General features: G+C 39.8%; 1 protein-coding gene across 1 annotated transcript in view; it reads left to right on the plus strand.

Moving 5' to 3' along the window:
• PINX1 (PIN2 (TERF1) interacting telomerase inhibitor 1) overlaps positions 1 to 16,214 on the plus strand; it is a 36,724-nt gene extending 20,510 nt beyond the window's left edge. Inside the window, exon 7 of the mRNA XM_007430524.4 lies at positions 15,537 to 16,214. Coding sequence (XP_007430586.1) covers positions 15,537 to 16,100 — 564 coding nt within the window. The 3' untranslated portion in view covers positions 16,101 to 16,214. The remainder of the gene's footprint in view (positions 1 to 15,536) is intronic.
• Positions 16,215 to 17,039: the final 825 nt, after the last annotated feature.

Here is a 17,039-nt window from a genome sequence, read left to right on the forward strand (position 1 = left end):
CTACCAGCAAGTCAGGCTGAAAAGAACTGTCCATTCTAAGTTTGCACAATGCCTAGCAAGTTTTTTAAAAACCTTGTTATTTCAAAAGGTTGAGAATCAGATTATTTTGAAGCTTCACAAGTCACCCAGAAGATTTCCCCGTAGATCATGATCATCTGCTTTGGAGGTCACTTTCCCAGTTCTTGTGATATAGGGAGGAGGCCCCACAAATGAACATGTCCCAGACTGACAGATACTGCAGGGTTTCCTCCAGAGAAAGGTGGGTGTGGGATTCCTCCTAAAAGTCAAAAGTTTAAGGGGCAAGAGAGATGGAATCATTTTAGAAAATAGTTGTTAGGGGAAAGCTGATTCTGTTTGAAGAGCACTAAGCTGGGTATGTCAGAGTGTGAGAAGAATTTCGAAGTGGATTTTTGTGTCTCAGGAAGCTGAGGTCAGAAAGCAGGTGAAGGAGTGGAATTCGCCTGTGCAAATCAGTTGCTGCTTGTAAAGTGAAGTAGCAACTCCAGTTTTGACAGTTTGTACTTAATGCATCATTTGAGCTGTTGACTGTGACATATATTCATTGCAGCTCAGGCTCCTCTAATCAACCTTTGCAGACAGCAAAGTAATTTTCTCTCCCTCTCTCTCCTTTCATGGTGTGAGGAAAGGAGGAATTAAGAAAGAGGAAAGCACTATGTTGTACTTAACAAAACCCAGGTGTAAAACAATTGGCATCTCCCAATGAAATTGAATATATTTATTCAAGCCTATTCACTATCTAAATCAAGACTGTACAATAGATTTACATGCTGGATTAAAATTCTTAATTCCCAGTTTACATGGCCACACTGGCTGAAAATTTTAGAGGTCTAGTCCAGTATATCTAAATGGCACCAGGCTGGGGAAGGTTGCAGTAAATAGCTCTACAGTTGTGTACAAAAGCAGTGTAGTATTACAGTGAATATCTGGACCAGAAAGGGACTGGGTTGAAATACTTGATCAACTGTCATAGTTGATTGGTAGAGTTTAGCAAATAGCAGTTTTGCCAGCACTGGTGAGATATGTGCTGCTGCACCATACTAAGGAACTTGGAGGAGAAAGGACCCTGCCCAGTTCAACCCATCGAACTCCCAAAGGCAGGAGCAGCTGATGGTAATCTTCTAAATATCTTGACAATGTAGCAACTATATTTATTTATTCATTCATTCATGTTACTTTATTTTATTTTACTTTATTTATATGGCTGCCCGCTCTCAAAAGTTCAAATTAATGAGATTGTCCTTTAGGAAGCGGAGGGTTCAGCAACACATCAGTGCAGGGAGTTAAATCCACCTGACTTGGTCAGTGTTGGTTTTGGCCATACTGGAAGGCCAAGGGTAATGAGAGAACCAGGCTGCTACATGTCAGAGGTAAAATTCAACTTATGCCAACTAAGTTACGCAAATCTTGGGAGTGCCAAGCAGATTGTCACTTTTCATGCGTCAGGAGATCCGGCTGGCAGTAGAATGTTAATGCTTTATAATTTATGTGCCTGGTCAAGCGTCCTCCACCCCCCGCCCCTTTTTGGTATCGTTGCCCAGAAGTTTTTTTTAAAGGAAGGCACATTACTCTGTCTCTGGACTAAGTTGTTGGGAACACAAAATTCGCATTAATCATTGGTGGTGGGAGAAAAACCACCCTCCGACACTTTTCACTTGTCAATTATTTCTTGGCATAGTTCTCTCCTTGCCTTCCCTCTCCCCCAACTGCCTCCCCCACCCCCCTTGGTATGAAGAAGGACACTTGCCCTGGATAAATTGGGTTTCTGTTCCTTCAGGAGAAATTTTGGACACCTTTCTTCCAGATTAGCTGCCAGGCACAGGCATTGGTATGACGTTTGGCATCTTTTTTAAAAAAAAAAATCTCCCTAGGTTGTCAGTCTGAGATTTATATTGTCATACTTCACAAGGGAGAGATAATAATAGGGAGGACTTTGATGTTTGTAGCTGTTAGCTTTTTTTAACGTTTCGGTAAGCAAAAGGCTGAGACTTGGAAAAGAAATGAAATGGAGAGTGAAGCTGGCTGACCTCTGTGGCAGGAGTAAAAGCCACACTGCTCACGTACTCGAAGGCCATTGTGCTGGAGTCAAGAAAGTCACTGCTGGAGATAGCTTGTAGTTGAAAGTAAGAGAAAGAAGAGGTGGACTTCAGCAAAACCAAAACCCCTCCTCTAAATTTTGTTTTCGTAATTTCACATAGGACAAAGACTACACTGGGGATCAGTAATTTTTTAAACAGTGAACACCATTGCTGATTTCATATCTCATGGGCAAAATTAAAAAAAATAAATAAATTGAAAAGCTAAAAATGGCTAAAATGGCCAAAATCTTATGAGGCCTTATGTAAGACCTTACGAGATTTTATCCATTGTTTACTTGTTTCTTTCTTTGTCACCTCATGAGTATGAGGATGATCACAGTATTTTTCATTAGATAGCACATCAATCTATGTTTCTGTTAAAGAATTACCATGTCATGTCTCCCAGAACTGAACAAAGCATGTTTGATATTTAACAAAGGTAGTACCCATATTCAGTACATAAGAAAATGTGCCTGTGTATTTAAATTTATGTTTGACACTCTGACTGTATTCTCACGTCACTTTGGACCACCGATTGGACTGGAGAGCTTCAGTAGATCTTGATAGTTGAGGAACTGGTGGTGGTTTTCCCTCTTAAAAATGGGGGACTGGTGGTGGTTTTTCCTCTTAAAATCCTAGGAAGGACTTTGGACAAATGGGTCCATCCATTTGGTATTTTCTGCCCAGCTGGCAGTGGCTCTCTAAAATCTCAGAGTCAAATCAAAAACACTGAAGGTAGAGCCTGGGGTTTTCTGCCTACAGAGTAGGTGTTCCAAAACAGATCAGCTCACTGAAGGATGTTTGTGGGGGACAGAGAAGAGGGTGTTTTTCTTTCTGGCCTCTGTTTTAAAAGTAGATCAGCATTTGGCACAATCTCATTATGAAGTTCATTCAGAGTTCGATTTCATGTTTAGCCGATGCCTGAAAGCCTGATTAACTTGCTGAACCAATTCCCACTAAGTGAGCCAAGAACCGAGTTGTTGGATTCCCCCCCCCCCCCTTGATAGGCCCTAATGTCAAGAATGTTCTTCAGCTGAAGGAATAACTATGATACACGTGTGTGTACTTTCCCACATATGCACATAGACATAGAAGCTTGCTAGGCTGCCACAGCCAAATTGCACCTTCTTGTGTTTATTTTATAGCTCCCCAGAGACAAATGCTTTGCTAGCTCCTGCTGCTATTGCTTGCAAAGAATGTCTTTAAAAATTGGCTGGCTCCTCTTTGGAACTCTTTCTTGGCTGATGTTCCAAACTTTTCCTGTCCTGGTCTCTTAATATCTAGAAGTAAACATACTGGGTTCATTTCAGAAAAAAAAAAAATCACAGTCCTGCATTCTTTATTTCTCTTCATCGACAGGGAAAAAAGTATTTTTCTCATTTAAGTTGTGGTGTGCCCCTTTGTTCCTGTGAAGTACCTGCTTGTATGGGGTGCAAAAAATGATTAAATTCATGGCTTAGGTTGGGCAAGATCCCTGTTGGATCCAGAAGACCTTACTCCTAAATCAGCATGCATAGGAGCCAGTGGTTAATGTCACCTATTATATATGTAATTGATGGACATTCTGTGATAGCACCCCAGTGCAGTACATGAATGGACAAGCTTAGAAATAGAAAATTGGTAATATTAAATTATTTATAAGTCAGCTTCTGGCCCTTTGTGGGTGAGTTTTTCTAGCCATTGCTATAATGCTGGGATGTCATAGTATATCTATAAGTATTCCATATTCAGGGATCAAGCAGTTTGTAACCCCAAAGTTGCTGTTATGTTCAGTAAGACAGTGGGCCTGTCTAGTCCAATATTATCTATTGTTGCAATACATCTTGCAGGTCTTGTACAAAAGTCTCTCTTTCTCTTACAGTTAAAGGTATTTGTAATTAGATATAGCATATATCAGTTTTGAGCCTGATTATTTGACATCCCAGCCCCTGAAAATTTCAGCCCCTGAAAATGAAAACTAGTACACATGGGAGCAGAAAGTTGATTTGGTTCAGAAAAATGAAGTCTAGGTACAGGCAAGGCTTGCTAGTTGTCAAGCCTTACACACAAAATAGTGTAATTGAAAAGCTGCCTTGGTAGCAAAGATCAGGAAAGGAGAACATTCACATATAGCCCAAAGGAAGAGGGTAGGGAGCTTTAAGCTGTTGATGAGAAATGCAGAGAGGAAAAGAAAGCTCATTTGCAATGCATCCATTCAAAAACATTATCCCAAAGATTAGTGTGTGGTTTGTATCTAAAAATATATGCTGATAGATGTTGGGGACAGCTGGGTGTGTCTGTGTGTTAATTTTAGACAAGATTTCTTTTATTTTTGTTCTTTCTTTTTTTTTCTCTGCATGTTACTGCAGAATCGCTGTTGTGAAGCCAAATATTTGCCCTTTGATTTGGTGCTGTGTGTACTGTTTTGAGTATTTGCATTTGGGAGGGAACATTACAAAAATTAATCATTCCAGGAATTAGAGTCCTAAATCAAGGGGGTGCTAGCAAAAGATAATTGCAGTTATGAATAATGATCAATAAATAGATTTTCATTAGAACTTTCTTATGCTCTTAACAGTAGTGGAACATGCCTCCAAAGTTTTGGGCCATGGATAGATAAATTATCTGATCCAAAGAGGCACATACTTTGTCAGGTGGTGTATTGGAGGCCATACGTGTGAATGCACACATACAAAGACAGAATATCTTGCCAAATACACATTCTCTTCTTCTCTCTCTTGGATGATTTGAATGATAAGGGAATCAGGAACAAAGTGACATGGCTGGTACGGTCAAATAAGACGTAGCTTTACTGTGGAGAATTGAATTTTCAGGAAGGACTTGCTGCTGGCTCATGAGCATACCTGGCACTCATTGACTATTGTAACACAGTGAGAAACATGGCCAAAGGAATCATCAAAGACTAGTTGACACAATGTCCTTCACATTGCTCTGCAGCAACTCAAATGCAGTGGGTGACTCTAAGGATGCCATCCTGTGCATAGAAAGTGCTTTCTACATGCACATTTAGTGTGCAGTTCTTACAGTATTAAGAGAACTAAAATCCAGGAGTATGTGTCCATTTCTCCTCTCTTGCACAATAACGCATAATGCTGTACGCTCATAGCAGTTTGCAGAATGGTACCATCCTGGAGTTGGCACTGGGTTGGAGAAATGTTATCTAGACAATACTAAGATTTGTTTCAGACGCTAGTTCTTCAGTAATGAACACTGGGATTTAGGGAATCTGTACACACATGCATATCAGCCTACCACCATCCCACAAATAATACCATATTGAACTAGAAGACCACACATTTATATCTGTATATGACTGACCCAGCATGTACTGAGCTCTGCCTGAAGTGTTGCCTCAATAGGGAGGATTTCATCCCCAGTGATCATGGCTAATAGCAAGAGATTGTGGGAGTTGTATTCCAGGACTGAATACTGTTTTAGTTGGTTACAAGTTTAAGGGGTAGATGTTGTGAGTGGGACCTGTATCTTCAAGCAGACGGAAGCCATTGAAGGAGGTAGAAACTCAGGTGTAGAGAGGTCAGAACAAGTCACCGTGGGTTGGAGGAAGGCCATCTCCTCTGTTCATTAGCCTGAGAAATCACAAAGTCTGTGTGTGTGTGTGTGTTTGTGTGTGTGCACATTCATATGTGTGCATGCATGCATGCTTTTGATTGGTGAGATCTCTTTCTACCTCTTCCCTCCTCCCCTCCTCAGTTTGTATGAGCAAAAGCTTGGCTTGCCAGTTTTGGTGCGATCTCTGTGCTGGAGAGTAGCCGGAAAAGCCGATAAGGCTCCCGGGACAGAAAGCTCTGTGCTTATCTCGGTGGAGCACATGGGCTGCTGAGAGTGCATCCTTTTCCTGTGCTAGTATCAGGAGACGTAAACTGACCATCTCCCAACAGCCAGGACTTCAAACGGGGCCATGCCGTCTACAGGGCAAGAGCCTTCTCCTGTGCAACTTCAGAAGCTGGGGAGGTGAAAGTGGGGCACTCCTTGTTCAGGAAATGAGGTGGGGGGTGTTTTGGATTTTGTTTTGGATTTTGTGCATGAACATTTCTGATAGCAGCTGGGGGGCAGCTAAAAACCTCTGTATGAATATTTTATTTTAAACCAGTGCAATTTCAGCATGCATCTCCAGTTTCTTTGTTAAAAGAAAGTTAAACAGGGAAAGGCACATTCTTCTCGCTCTCCCTCCCTCCCTCTGCACTATTCACACTGAATTTAAATATTAAATAGCTCCTTGAGTAAAGAGAGTGATACGAATTTTTGAAAGTACAGCCCAGCTGGAGGGTCACTTCTTTGTCCACACTCACAGTGCGGAGGGATAAGATGGGAAGAAACTGTTACCAGAAGGGTGAGTTTTTTGTTTAGTTTAGTTTAGTTTAGTTTAGTTTAGTTTAGTTTAGTTTAGTTTAGTTTAGTTTAGTTTAGTTTAGTTTAGTTTAGTTTTGCTTTGCTTTGCTTTGCTTTGCTTTGCTTTGCTTTGCTTTGCTTTGCTTTGCTTTGCTTTGCTTTTTTCTTTTCTTTTCTTTTCTTTTCTTTTCTTTTCTTTTCTTTTCTTTTCTTTTTTTTTGGTGCCTTCGAGTCAGTGATGACTTCTGGCAATTGCCTGGACAAGTCCCTGCAATTTTCTTGGCAAGGTTTTTCGGAAGTGATTTGCCATTGCCTCCTTCCTAAGGCTGACAGAGAATGGCTGGCCCAAGGTCACCCAGCTGGTTTTGTGCCTAAGGCAGGATTAGAACTCACAGTCTCCTGGTTTCTAGCCTGATACCTTAATCACTACATCACATTGGCTCTCTAGAATGGTGAGTAGTTGGTACTAAACATCTGAAGCCATGTTATGGTGACCCAGTACTGTCTACATCTATGGCAGCTGCTCTCCAAGGTCACAGGAAGAGGTAGATGTCGTTTGAGTTCTGCTGAGTGAGAATTCTGGGAGTTGCTGTCCTAACATATCTGGAGGGTGCCAGATTAAGGGAGATTAGTCCGGAATGATTTATAGGCTGTTGGATTTAGTTCGTCTTTCTCTCAGAATATTTGGTTACTTCTGCTGTTCCATTTCTTTTCTGTGCCTTTTTCCAGACCCCCAAAGGCCAGCAGTTACCAAACCAATATCCCTTATTAGTTGAATGGTTTCAGTATATTTGGGAAAAGTGTGGTACGCCCACACAGAACTGCCCGTTTGTTTTCAGGCATCTTTGACAGCCCACCTTTCCCCACCTTTTACCAACCAGATGTGTCGCAGTGTTGTAATAGAGGGAGAGACTCTATATAAATATATAGAGTAATATTATATAAATATAGGGTTGCAAGTTGGATATCATTTGTCATTCTGCTGCTGAGTCCTAAATTGTTCTCTTTTTACGGCCAAGCCCAGAATCTGAGAGTGGCAAGTCATCTAGACTTTAACAAATTACAAGATGGCATTGTTCAGGTGATACTTATGGCGTTTGGAAGCCTATCCAAATTTGTCAATAGCTGCTTTGTGTCACCTACAGTTTAATACAATGGGCCTTCCTTCTCTTCCATCATAATTCTTGTGATGGAACATCCTTTTCCATTGAGCAAATCTTAGCCTGTTATCTATGTAAGCCATTTCCAATGATCCCTACCTGATTGGAGTAATTACGTCCTACCCCATAATCCTTCATCCTGCAAAAAGAACTGCTATAGCAGGTTCTGAGGTAATCCACTGTTACCGTTTGCTATCATCTTATGCAGCCTTCCCCGCCTGATTGCCTGCCAGATGCGTGGCCCCATCCTCACATTTCTCAGGAATTGTGGTAGCTAAAGTTCACACATCTGGAAGACGTCCAAATTGAAACAGTTTGATCAGCTTTTCTAAAACATGCGTACCTTCCTGACAAATTGCCTGATTCCAGTCAGATCAACCCAGTATACTCTGGCAGTGGCACTCCAGGGTCACCACCTGATAAACCGGAGATTCTCAGGATTGAACCTTAGATCTTCTACACGGCTGTCAAGTCTGCAATTATGTCTCTCCCATCCAAATTTCTCTAATGAAAAGCTACCAGACCAAAAGAGCAAATTAGGAAAATGTGGGGTATCTTTCCCTATACATAGTCTTTCCCTATTCCTATCCCTATTTATGTCTCGCAATACTAGCACAGGAGAAGGCACAGTCTTTCTCTATCCCTATCCACAAATGAGTAAAATTTGGGGTGTTTTTCCTCCCTATCCATGGATCAGCTGTTGAAGGCTCATTGGTTACAGTTATCCAAGTTAGTGCTGCAGGGCAGAGTTCTAAATGGAAATGGCATTGCCCTCCCAGAGATGAATATCCCAAAGGAATTGCACGTCCCAGCATGCTCTCTGCCTTGAACAAACAGAATCTGCTTGACTTAGATTTACAGCTGACTCCCCTACCAAGCCGTCCCTTTGGGCGAGTATTGCCAGAAGGTGCAACTTCCTTTTGGCAAGGGATGCCTGTAATATTTTATAATGGAGCAAATAGGAAGGCTGGCTTCTTCCTTCTCTTGGAGCTATCATTTGTGAGCAGAATGTTGTCACTTAAAGCTACAGCATGTATATGTCCTGTAACACTGATCTGCCTCTAGATCATGTAGCAAAATTGGTTGGCAGCCAATTTACAGCATCCACTGCCATCATATCTGGTGATGTTTAGTTCATGACTTAGACAGTATTGCAGAAAGGTATTGATAGATCAGCCTTCAGTAGCTATTAACTATGGTAGCTATCCAGAATTTCCAGGTTCAAAAGCAGTGTATTTTTAGATCCTTTGTACCCTGTTTGTAGAGTCATTTATTTTAATATATATCCCTCTCTAAAATCATTTGAAGCAGTTGACCAGCAACTGAGAAGGATGGTGCTTGTTCTCATCTCATGCTTATATTCTGAATCCTGATAACTTACTTGTGACAGGTTGAGCAGAACAGGGAGGTAGACATGGCCCTTGCTCCCAGATGCCATAGACATTTGAGGTATGGCTTTTATATGTACAGTACTAAGTACTCTTTGAAAGGGATGAGAGCTTTCCCCTTCATTTTCATAGCTGCTGCATGCAGTTCCACAGGTCATGGGTACTTCTCAAAATTTCCAACATAAGTAGGCAGTTTCTGGCCAGTGTATTCTGCAGAGTTAAATGTGCTTTCCACATTCTGCATGCAGATGAACATCTAATTTGGCAAAAGGGGAGGGAATCAGTTAATCTAGCAACAATGTATTTGGAGTGAAAATCAGAAGGAAACCTTTAATGATTTAAATATATATATACTAAGCCTGAGTCAGACCATTAGTCCATCCAGGCACATTTTTTTAAATCCTGATGGGGATTAGCTTTTGAGCAAGAGTTTGTTCTAGCTTTTCCTGGAGATGCAGAGGATTTAACCTTGGGTCTTTTCTATACAGATGGCACATAGAGCCTTTCTTACATCCTGATTTTCTATTTGTAGGCACAGTTCATACATAGAGTGATAGATGAAGTTACCATCAAGCAATCTGAAACCTTTATAAGAAGCCTGTTGGCTGTGTTACCAAACTTCATCCGGAAATGAGAGAGCCACAAGTTGTCAACTTCTATTTGAGCACCATGAATTGTTTTTTAAGACTTCTTACACAGTTGTTTTAAATCACATGTGTGAATGCATGTGTATGTTTAATAGCATCTTGTATTTCCTGTTATTCTGTGCTTTGTTATTTAATTGATTTGTTAGCCACCTTTAGGGTAATGCTCCTGTCATTCTGCTGGGCATGTCTTCTGCCTGTTTTGGACTTACTTGTCCAGGTGGGCCATGTGGGCTCTGTATTTTAGATTCCCTAAAAAGGTGCATTGTAATGGTGCTCTCTAAGCCTTCTGCAATCAAAATGTCCCTCAAGTTGAGGCCTCCTTTGGAACAATCCAGGAAGCTTAACTCATTCCATTACGCTGTGCTTCATTGAGTTGTCCTGGTTGCCATGATTGGTTGCCATAGGGGAGACAGAGCAACAAATCATATAATTATGATGTCAGATGTTAAGATAAGCAGTCAAGGGAATGAATATAATAGAGATCTATAAAATGCGTGGATATACTTTTCTTCTTCCTCTCTTGCCTGTAGTATTAGAACCTAAAGTTGTCCAATGAATCTGTTTGGCAAGAGATCCAGGGCAAACAAAAACAAGGATATCTTCACACAGCACATAATTAATTTAAGGAACTTGTTGATGCAGGATGTCTTTCAGTTGGAGGCAAAGGGAGTTAAAAAAAAAACAACATGGTGGAGATAAGGGCTATTCCTATCTATTAGTCTGATGGATGTAATTCCCAGGTTTAGAGACCATTATTGGAGGAAAGAACTCTTGCCTTCCCATCCTGCTTTTGCACTTCCCTTTATCAGTTGGTCAGCCACACTGGGAAGCAGGCTTGGAGTAGATGAGGCTGGTCCAATATGGGAATTCTTATAAGGAGGCAAAATAACCTTTACCAGAATTTCCATTGACATGTGGCTGCTATTATAAATTGTAACTCCACATTTGGTAAATAGATTTGGATAACTAGTGTGCCAGAGAGAGAAAAACTGCAGATTTGGGTGAATTGGCTTTCATTTTGGCTATTTGGAGCTGGTTTGTAGTTCCCAATTCACTCTTGAACAAATTGGGACTATTTCTACATTTATAGGTAAGCTATTGGTTACCTGGGATTTTCTCATAAGCCTGACCTCTTTTCCCTCATTGTCTGCAAAGTAGGAACTACCTGTTTCTGTTTCTAACCTGGAGTCAGATTGATTGGACTATATGACATGATTAATTACACCCTTTCCCACCTACAAATCTGTGATGTTAATTCTGTAGTGAACCTTCTTTCTTAAAAAAAAAAATCTTATTTAGCGTACACGCAGAAAAAAGGTAGAAAAGTAGCAATTCATTACTCCCCCAATCACTAAATTATATTTTTACTTCCCCACCCCAACTCTTAAACATAACAAATGAAGGTTCCCGTAAGTGCCAGTTATTCCCAGTTTCAAAAGCACCATCGTTTCCTCATCTCTGAGAAGCCCAGCCCTTTCACTTGTTGACACAGCTTCCTCCTATAATCTCCGCTGGAATCCTTTTCCGTCTTCAGGGTTTTTCCAAGCTCACGATGGCATCATTTTTTCCAAGCCATTTTATCTCGACGATCTACTTTTACACCCTATTCTCAATCCACAACCCATGGCTAGCCTGACTCGGATTATTAGGGCATTCTCCCCCCAATTTTTATTCTTTTCACCTTATTTGACTAGAGTTATGGTCCTTTCCCCATCTGTTTTCGCCAACATTTTTTGAATTAAAATACAGAATCTCTGGGCTGTGGAGGCTTGGGAATCACCCTATCTTGCTTCTTTTTAAGCCAAGCGCCATTAGATGCTTTTCTTATTTACTTCTCTCAGCTGACGTCCTTTTGCAAAGAGGGGGGGGGCATCTGGGTCTATTCAGCTATTGTTGCATTGCAGTTTCCATCATTTCTGAATATGGGGAGTTGGAATCTAATTTCTAGATTATAAGTAACAACTTATTTCTGCTGCACAGCATAGTATCTTGCTCTTATTTATTTTCTTGCTGCTCAGACTTCTTTTAAATGCAGTTCTAAAAAACCTGAACACTTTATAAATTTGTATTGTGGGATATCACACTTATAGCTGGATGTGAATTTCTTAAAAAATCATTTAAGGGAGCAAAATGTACATTCAGTTTTGAAATCTGTTCTGCCACCTACCCCACCAAACTTTGTGAAGTATTCATGAGAGCTAAAAACTCACCCACGTATTATTAAGGAATGATTAAAATGCACTTGCTTTAATTAGTCACCTTTTGTTGCTCTTAATATAGGGGATGTGCAGTTCAAATTTTTATATAATATAGGGGCCATACAAATGCTTAATTTTCATAGGGTTGTGCTCATTGTAGTTTGCCATCTGTACTGAGGGAAGTTTAGTTTTTACATGCATGTGCAGATATTCAGAGAAATATTTGAAACTTTGGAAAAAAAAAAAACCCATGCAATCCTCTCCAAAAATATTGTAATACCAGTTCAACTATCATGGTAAATGCGTTCCCCTACTACTTAAGACAAAGAGAGCCTGTTATATGTAAAATGCATCAAGTTCTATTTGGTTTTAATACCGTAGTTTATAATACTGATCTGTTAACATAGGAAGGACACTCTCTGGTTTTTGTATAATGGCAAATTGAATTATTACTATTTAAAAGCATTTCCCACTAATTGTAAATTCCATATTTCAAGATAAACTATTTGAAAATATCAAGGAGTAGCTCCACAAGTTAATGAAATTATGCACCCTACCAATTCTTTCCAAAATCAGATATATCAGTATTGCTCTTTGATGATTTTGAGTATTTGATTTATATATATTTTTTTGTATCTTTCTAGAAAGCTGATATCATTGAAATCTTACAGTGACTTTCTATAATAACCACACAAAAGGAAGCTGTTGCTTATCTAAAAAGAGATTTCTACTTTTCAGCAGGAGACTGAATCTCCTCATCCTTTTGGATCTTCTCTGCAACAATTCCCCATACCTCCATGCAAATCTATCATTTTCATTATCAGCTACAACTTTTATGAACCCACTTGGTCATTTCAGATTCAACAGATGTTCCCCTGCTTCTTGTAGCTGCCCTTCTCTTCAGAAACTAACATATTCAAGTCCTAAAAGAGCATTTAGGATTTGTTCTTGCCATTTGAGCACCAAAAAATGGGGTTGGAGATACTCCCTCTGAGCTGCTCCCTCTGAGTGGCAACCACACAGAAAGAGGCCCCAGATCTTAATGTTCAGGTGTCAGGAGGTAGCACTGAAGGTGTAGCTAAGTTTGAGGATAGAGGAGGGACATCCCAATGAATAGGGGGCCACTCCTTTTTGCTCACCATTTGATGGTAGCTTCCAAGTAGTATATTCTTCCTGATGTAAATAGCAGCTGATTTAATCTGGCAGCACTGTTCAGATCACCATCATTGTTTTTCCCTGGTTTCCAGGGTTCTGAAGAGAAAGTTGGTCATGCGAAGCAGTTGGGAGCGTTCCTGGCATCTACCTTTTCCAAATGATTAACGGTCCTCCATCAGTGTCCCTGAAATGTGGTGTGTGAGTTTGCTTTGGGGCTGACACTGCCTTTACCTGTCTCCATGCCCTGCTAACTTTGTGTTCAGTGGCCCGTGGTTATTAAAATTCCTGTCAGTACAGGAGTGGTTTGGCCTGCGTTCTTGTCTTTAGGCATCATGGGTTTCTCTGAACTTCTCCATTTTAGGCAACAGTCAGTCCAGTGCATGTGCCTGATTGCTGACTTAGAACTGCTTTAATATTTTGTGTTTCTAGTTTAATATTCTTGTCTCTAGACCTTTCACCTATACTCAGTTATGATGGGATTCACAAAGCTAGTTTTAAAAAAACCTTTAATTTGTAAAATGCTATAGGTTGCTTTACCCAGGGGAAGCAAACTTTAGTGACAGACATTGATGAACTTTTTCTGTAGTCAGAGTATAATGAAAAAAGGCATAAAGTAGTAAACATTTTTCTTGTGCCTGCTCACATACCCATGTTTGTCCAAAAGATGCATCCCAAATTGATTATTCTTCTTTGCATAAATATATTAGAGAAAGAAGTCAAGGAAGCTTACTTTGCAAATATTGCCCATATTTTTATTAAAAAGTTAAATTGGTTGATTTCAACAGCAACACAGATAATTCTTTCCTGCTGAAACTAAGGAGTACTTAATTTTGGTTGGATCATGGCAGACAACTTTTAAAAGAAAACGGGGCACTTTATTCAAGCTAACAAGATGAAAACAACAGCAAAATAAAGTATTGGAAGATTTTTTTGTGTTTTTTCTTTTAAAAAAGTGTTTGTCAGAGGAGAAAGGATAAGGAAGTGGCTAGACAAAACTTTCTAAGATACAAATCTCCCCCAGTGTGAATGGAGATGTAGAAAGTGGCATATACAAGTTCTAACTTCCAAATAATCTTCACTTTGGCCTACTTAGGCCTGCCATGGAAAAGAGATGTAGAAAAAGACAAGTGTCTTCATACATATATGCATACTGTTTTGTTTTTTAGGGAGAGGGTGGTATTATGTGGTGTTATGTCAGTGCAGTGTAAATTCACAGCATCCTAACCGTGAAAGCAGCAGGGACCTCAAGATTCAACCAGGCATCGTAAGATGAGATCTTTGATCTGTGATACCAAGAATGTACATGTTGCCTCAGGAATAACTCAGTCTCCAGTTGCATTTTCTCAGTCAAAGATGTAGATTAGGATATGTAATTCAAGTATGAATTGTTAATATATCAGGGCAATTGTAGAATGTCAGGGGAAATGTGATTGCTTTTGTCAGTGAAATGGGAACACACAACAACCAGTGCAGAGAAAACATGTCTTCTTGTAATATACACAGGATGATCTCTCACACAGTGAGTGGTGTGAGGAGAGTTAGCCTTCATTTTGGATAATGGCTGAGAAAGCATATCCTTCATTCATTCATACATACATACCTGTCACTCTCTTCCTTTTCAGGATAATGTGAGACAATGATACAGGATATCCAAGTATTTGGAGTAAAATGTTTTCAAGTCCATGCCATACTGGGAACTCCATATAGTTTACCTGAAATCAAGTACTTCCTCTGTTGAATGTGATTCATATTATCTTTGGGAGTTCATCAAAATGTTGAATTGTTTAAAATTCACATCTTATGGCCCACTGGAGTCTGCCCTTCAGGTACATCACTGGAGGCTTTCAAGTGTATTTAACCATGATCCGACTGAGAGAGAATGTGCAGATCTGCCTGATCAGGAGTTGCATGAAAAGGCAACTTCCTGATGGATATGCACTCCAGGGGCCAAGTCCAGTGGAACAAAAATAATATTGCTCTTGAGATTCCATTAGTGATTCTTGGAGCACTTAAAAATCTCTGGGTAAATTCTCCTTAAGAATTTTTTTTAAGTGATTTGCAGTGTTGAGTATTCCAGCTCTTGAGTTGGTCAGTCTTTACAGGATTACTGTGTTTATTTTTACCGAGTTTGCTCTGTGAAATAAAAGGCTATCCCATTTCTACTGGGTGTATAACTTGTTGCTTAAAAAGACATTGTGGCCTACCAACTGGGTCTTCAACAAACCCCTTAGATTTTGCTTTCCTAAATAGGCAGCAGAAGTAGAAGATTTGACAAGTCCTTTCTGTACATCATGCATGGCTTGTGGGTTTCATCTGATTTGGCATGTGCTGAGCTGAGCTAAGTATGACTGTTTTATTTCAGGAAACAAAGCAGGATTGGGTTAAGATACATGCATTCCATCTTAAAACATAGGATGAAGCTGTGTTGGATCATCTGAAAACCCTATCTAATCCAGTATCAGGCAGTGTGTAAAATATTTTTTTAAAAGCACTTGTTCAGTTTACTCCCCTGATCTCTATCCTCACTTCTTTCACTTTTCAGGTTGATGCTGATGGTGCAGGCTCTCTAGAGGATTCAAAAGAAGTGATTGTGCCACCTGACCAAGTAGACAGGAGCAATACTGTGACCAGCACTCTTACTGTGCAGGAATATTTTGCCAAGTGCATGACAAAACTGAAGAAAACCCAACATTACATCAAAACAGAATCAGCTAATTCTTCTCCAGTGATGGCTGAGAAGTTGGAGTGTTTGGAACCCCAGACAAAGAGGAAGAAAAGCCACAAATATGCACAGGATGAGGGTGGGATAATCTGCACTGGGATACTTGGTTCAAGTAGAGATGAAGTGGATGAACTGGATACACAGAAGAAGAGAAGGAAAAAGAAATCTAAGCATCTGGACACTAATAGCGATCTTATTTACAGTGGATCTCAAATTGGTTCTCAAAAGGCAAGACAGTGTTCCTTTGAAACGTCTAAGGAAGAAAATAATGGTTTAGGAGAGCAAACGTCAAAGAGAAAGAGTAAGAGAAAGAGCAAAAAAGTAGACTGGGATGTATCTGAGGATGCTGAATTCATAAAGCCGAAGAAGAAATGTTCTAGTTAAAATAATTCCTGATTAATTTCAGTGAAATTGTTAGCCTTTTTTTTTGTGTGTACAAGTGTATTACCTAGGTGTCCAAAGTTACCCAAATAAATACACAACATTTTATAAAATGCTCATGGTCTTTATTTGCTTACTTGTTTCTTTGTCAAATTTAGAAGGCCAGTAACTCCGTAAAGACTCTGGGCAGCATACAACATTAAAAAAAAAGCAAGGATAATACAACAATTATATACTGTACGTCCAAAAGAGGCAATATTCAAATTAACAAAAGAAAAAAAAACATAAAAGGCTTGCCATCCACCCTAACCAAGGAGTGGGGAAAAAGCCAGGTTATAACAATCAGAGTGGGGACCATATGGATATTTGTTGTCCTTGCCCCGTCTCCTACCATTCCCATCTTTTGGAAGGTTCATTGAAAAGTAGGATTTTGGGGAAGTTGGTTGGTTGGGAGATCCTGAACAGAGCATCTTCTCATGGTCCTCTCTAGTTGGTGCGTTTCTGTGGGCTTGCTTGCCAGTGACAAGCATCAGTGGAGTTCCTAATAAATTCATGGCAGAGATTGTTCTGGGAGTGGAGAAGATGTAGTGGTTAATTCATGGTTTGTAATATCCATGTTCCTTATGTTTTCTTGACCCACTTCAAAAAAACATGGTAGTTTATTTAAAGCATTTATATGGCTTCCCAACTCAAACTATGTGACTCTGGGCACCACATAATAGAAAAAAGGAAAATGAAATCAACAATAAAAAATAAACATTTATGAATTATTCCTGAAGAAGTGGTGGATCATTGCCTGTTAATGCCTCTTGACCTGAATTACTAACTCATTGTTGGCTGTTTGGTTGCCTATGGATTCTTTTTCCCTTACGATATTCCAAAGGATAAAATAAAACTAGGGATAAAAGCCTTATTAAATAAAATTGATGTGTGTGTATAAGT

Source organism: Python bivittatus, unplaced genomic scaffold (genome assembly GCF_059951505.1).
Source record: "Python bivittatus isolate LINGU-HERP-01145 unplaced genomic scaffold, Pbiv_v1 ctg000690_np1212, whole genome shotgun sequence".
NCBI lineage: Eukaryota > Metazoa > Chordata > Lepidosauria > Squamata > Pythonidae > Python > Python bivittatus.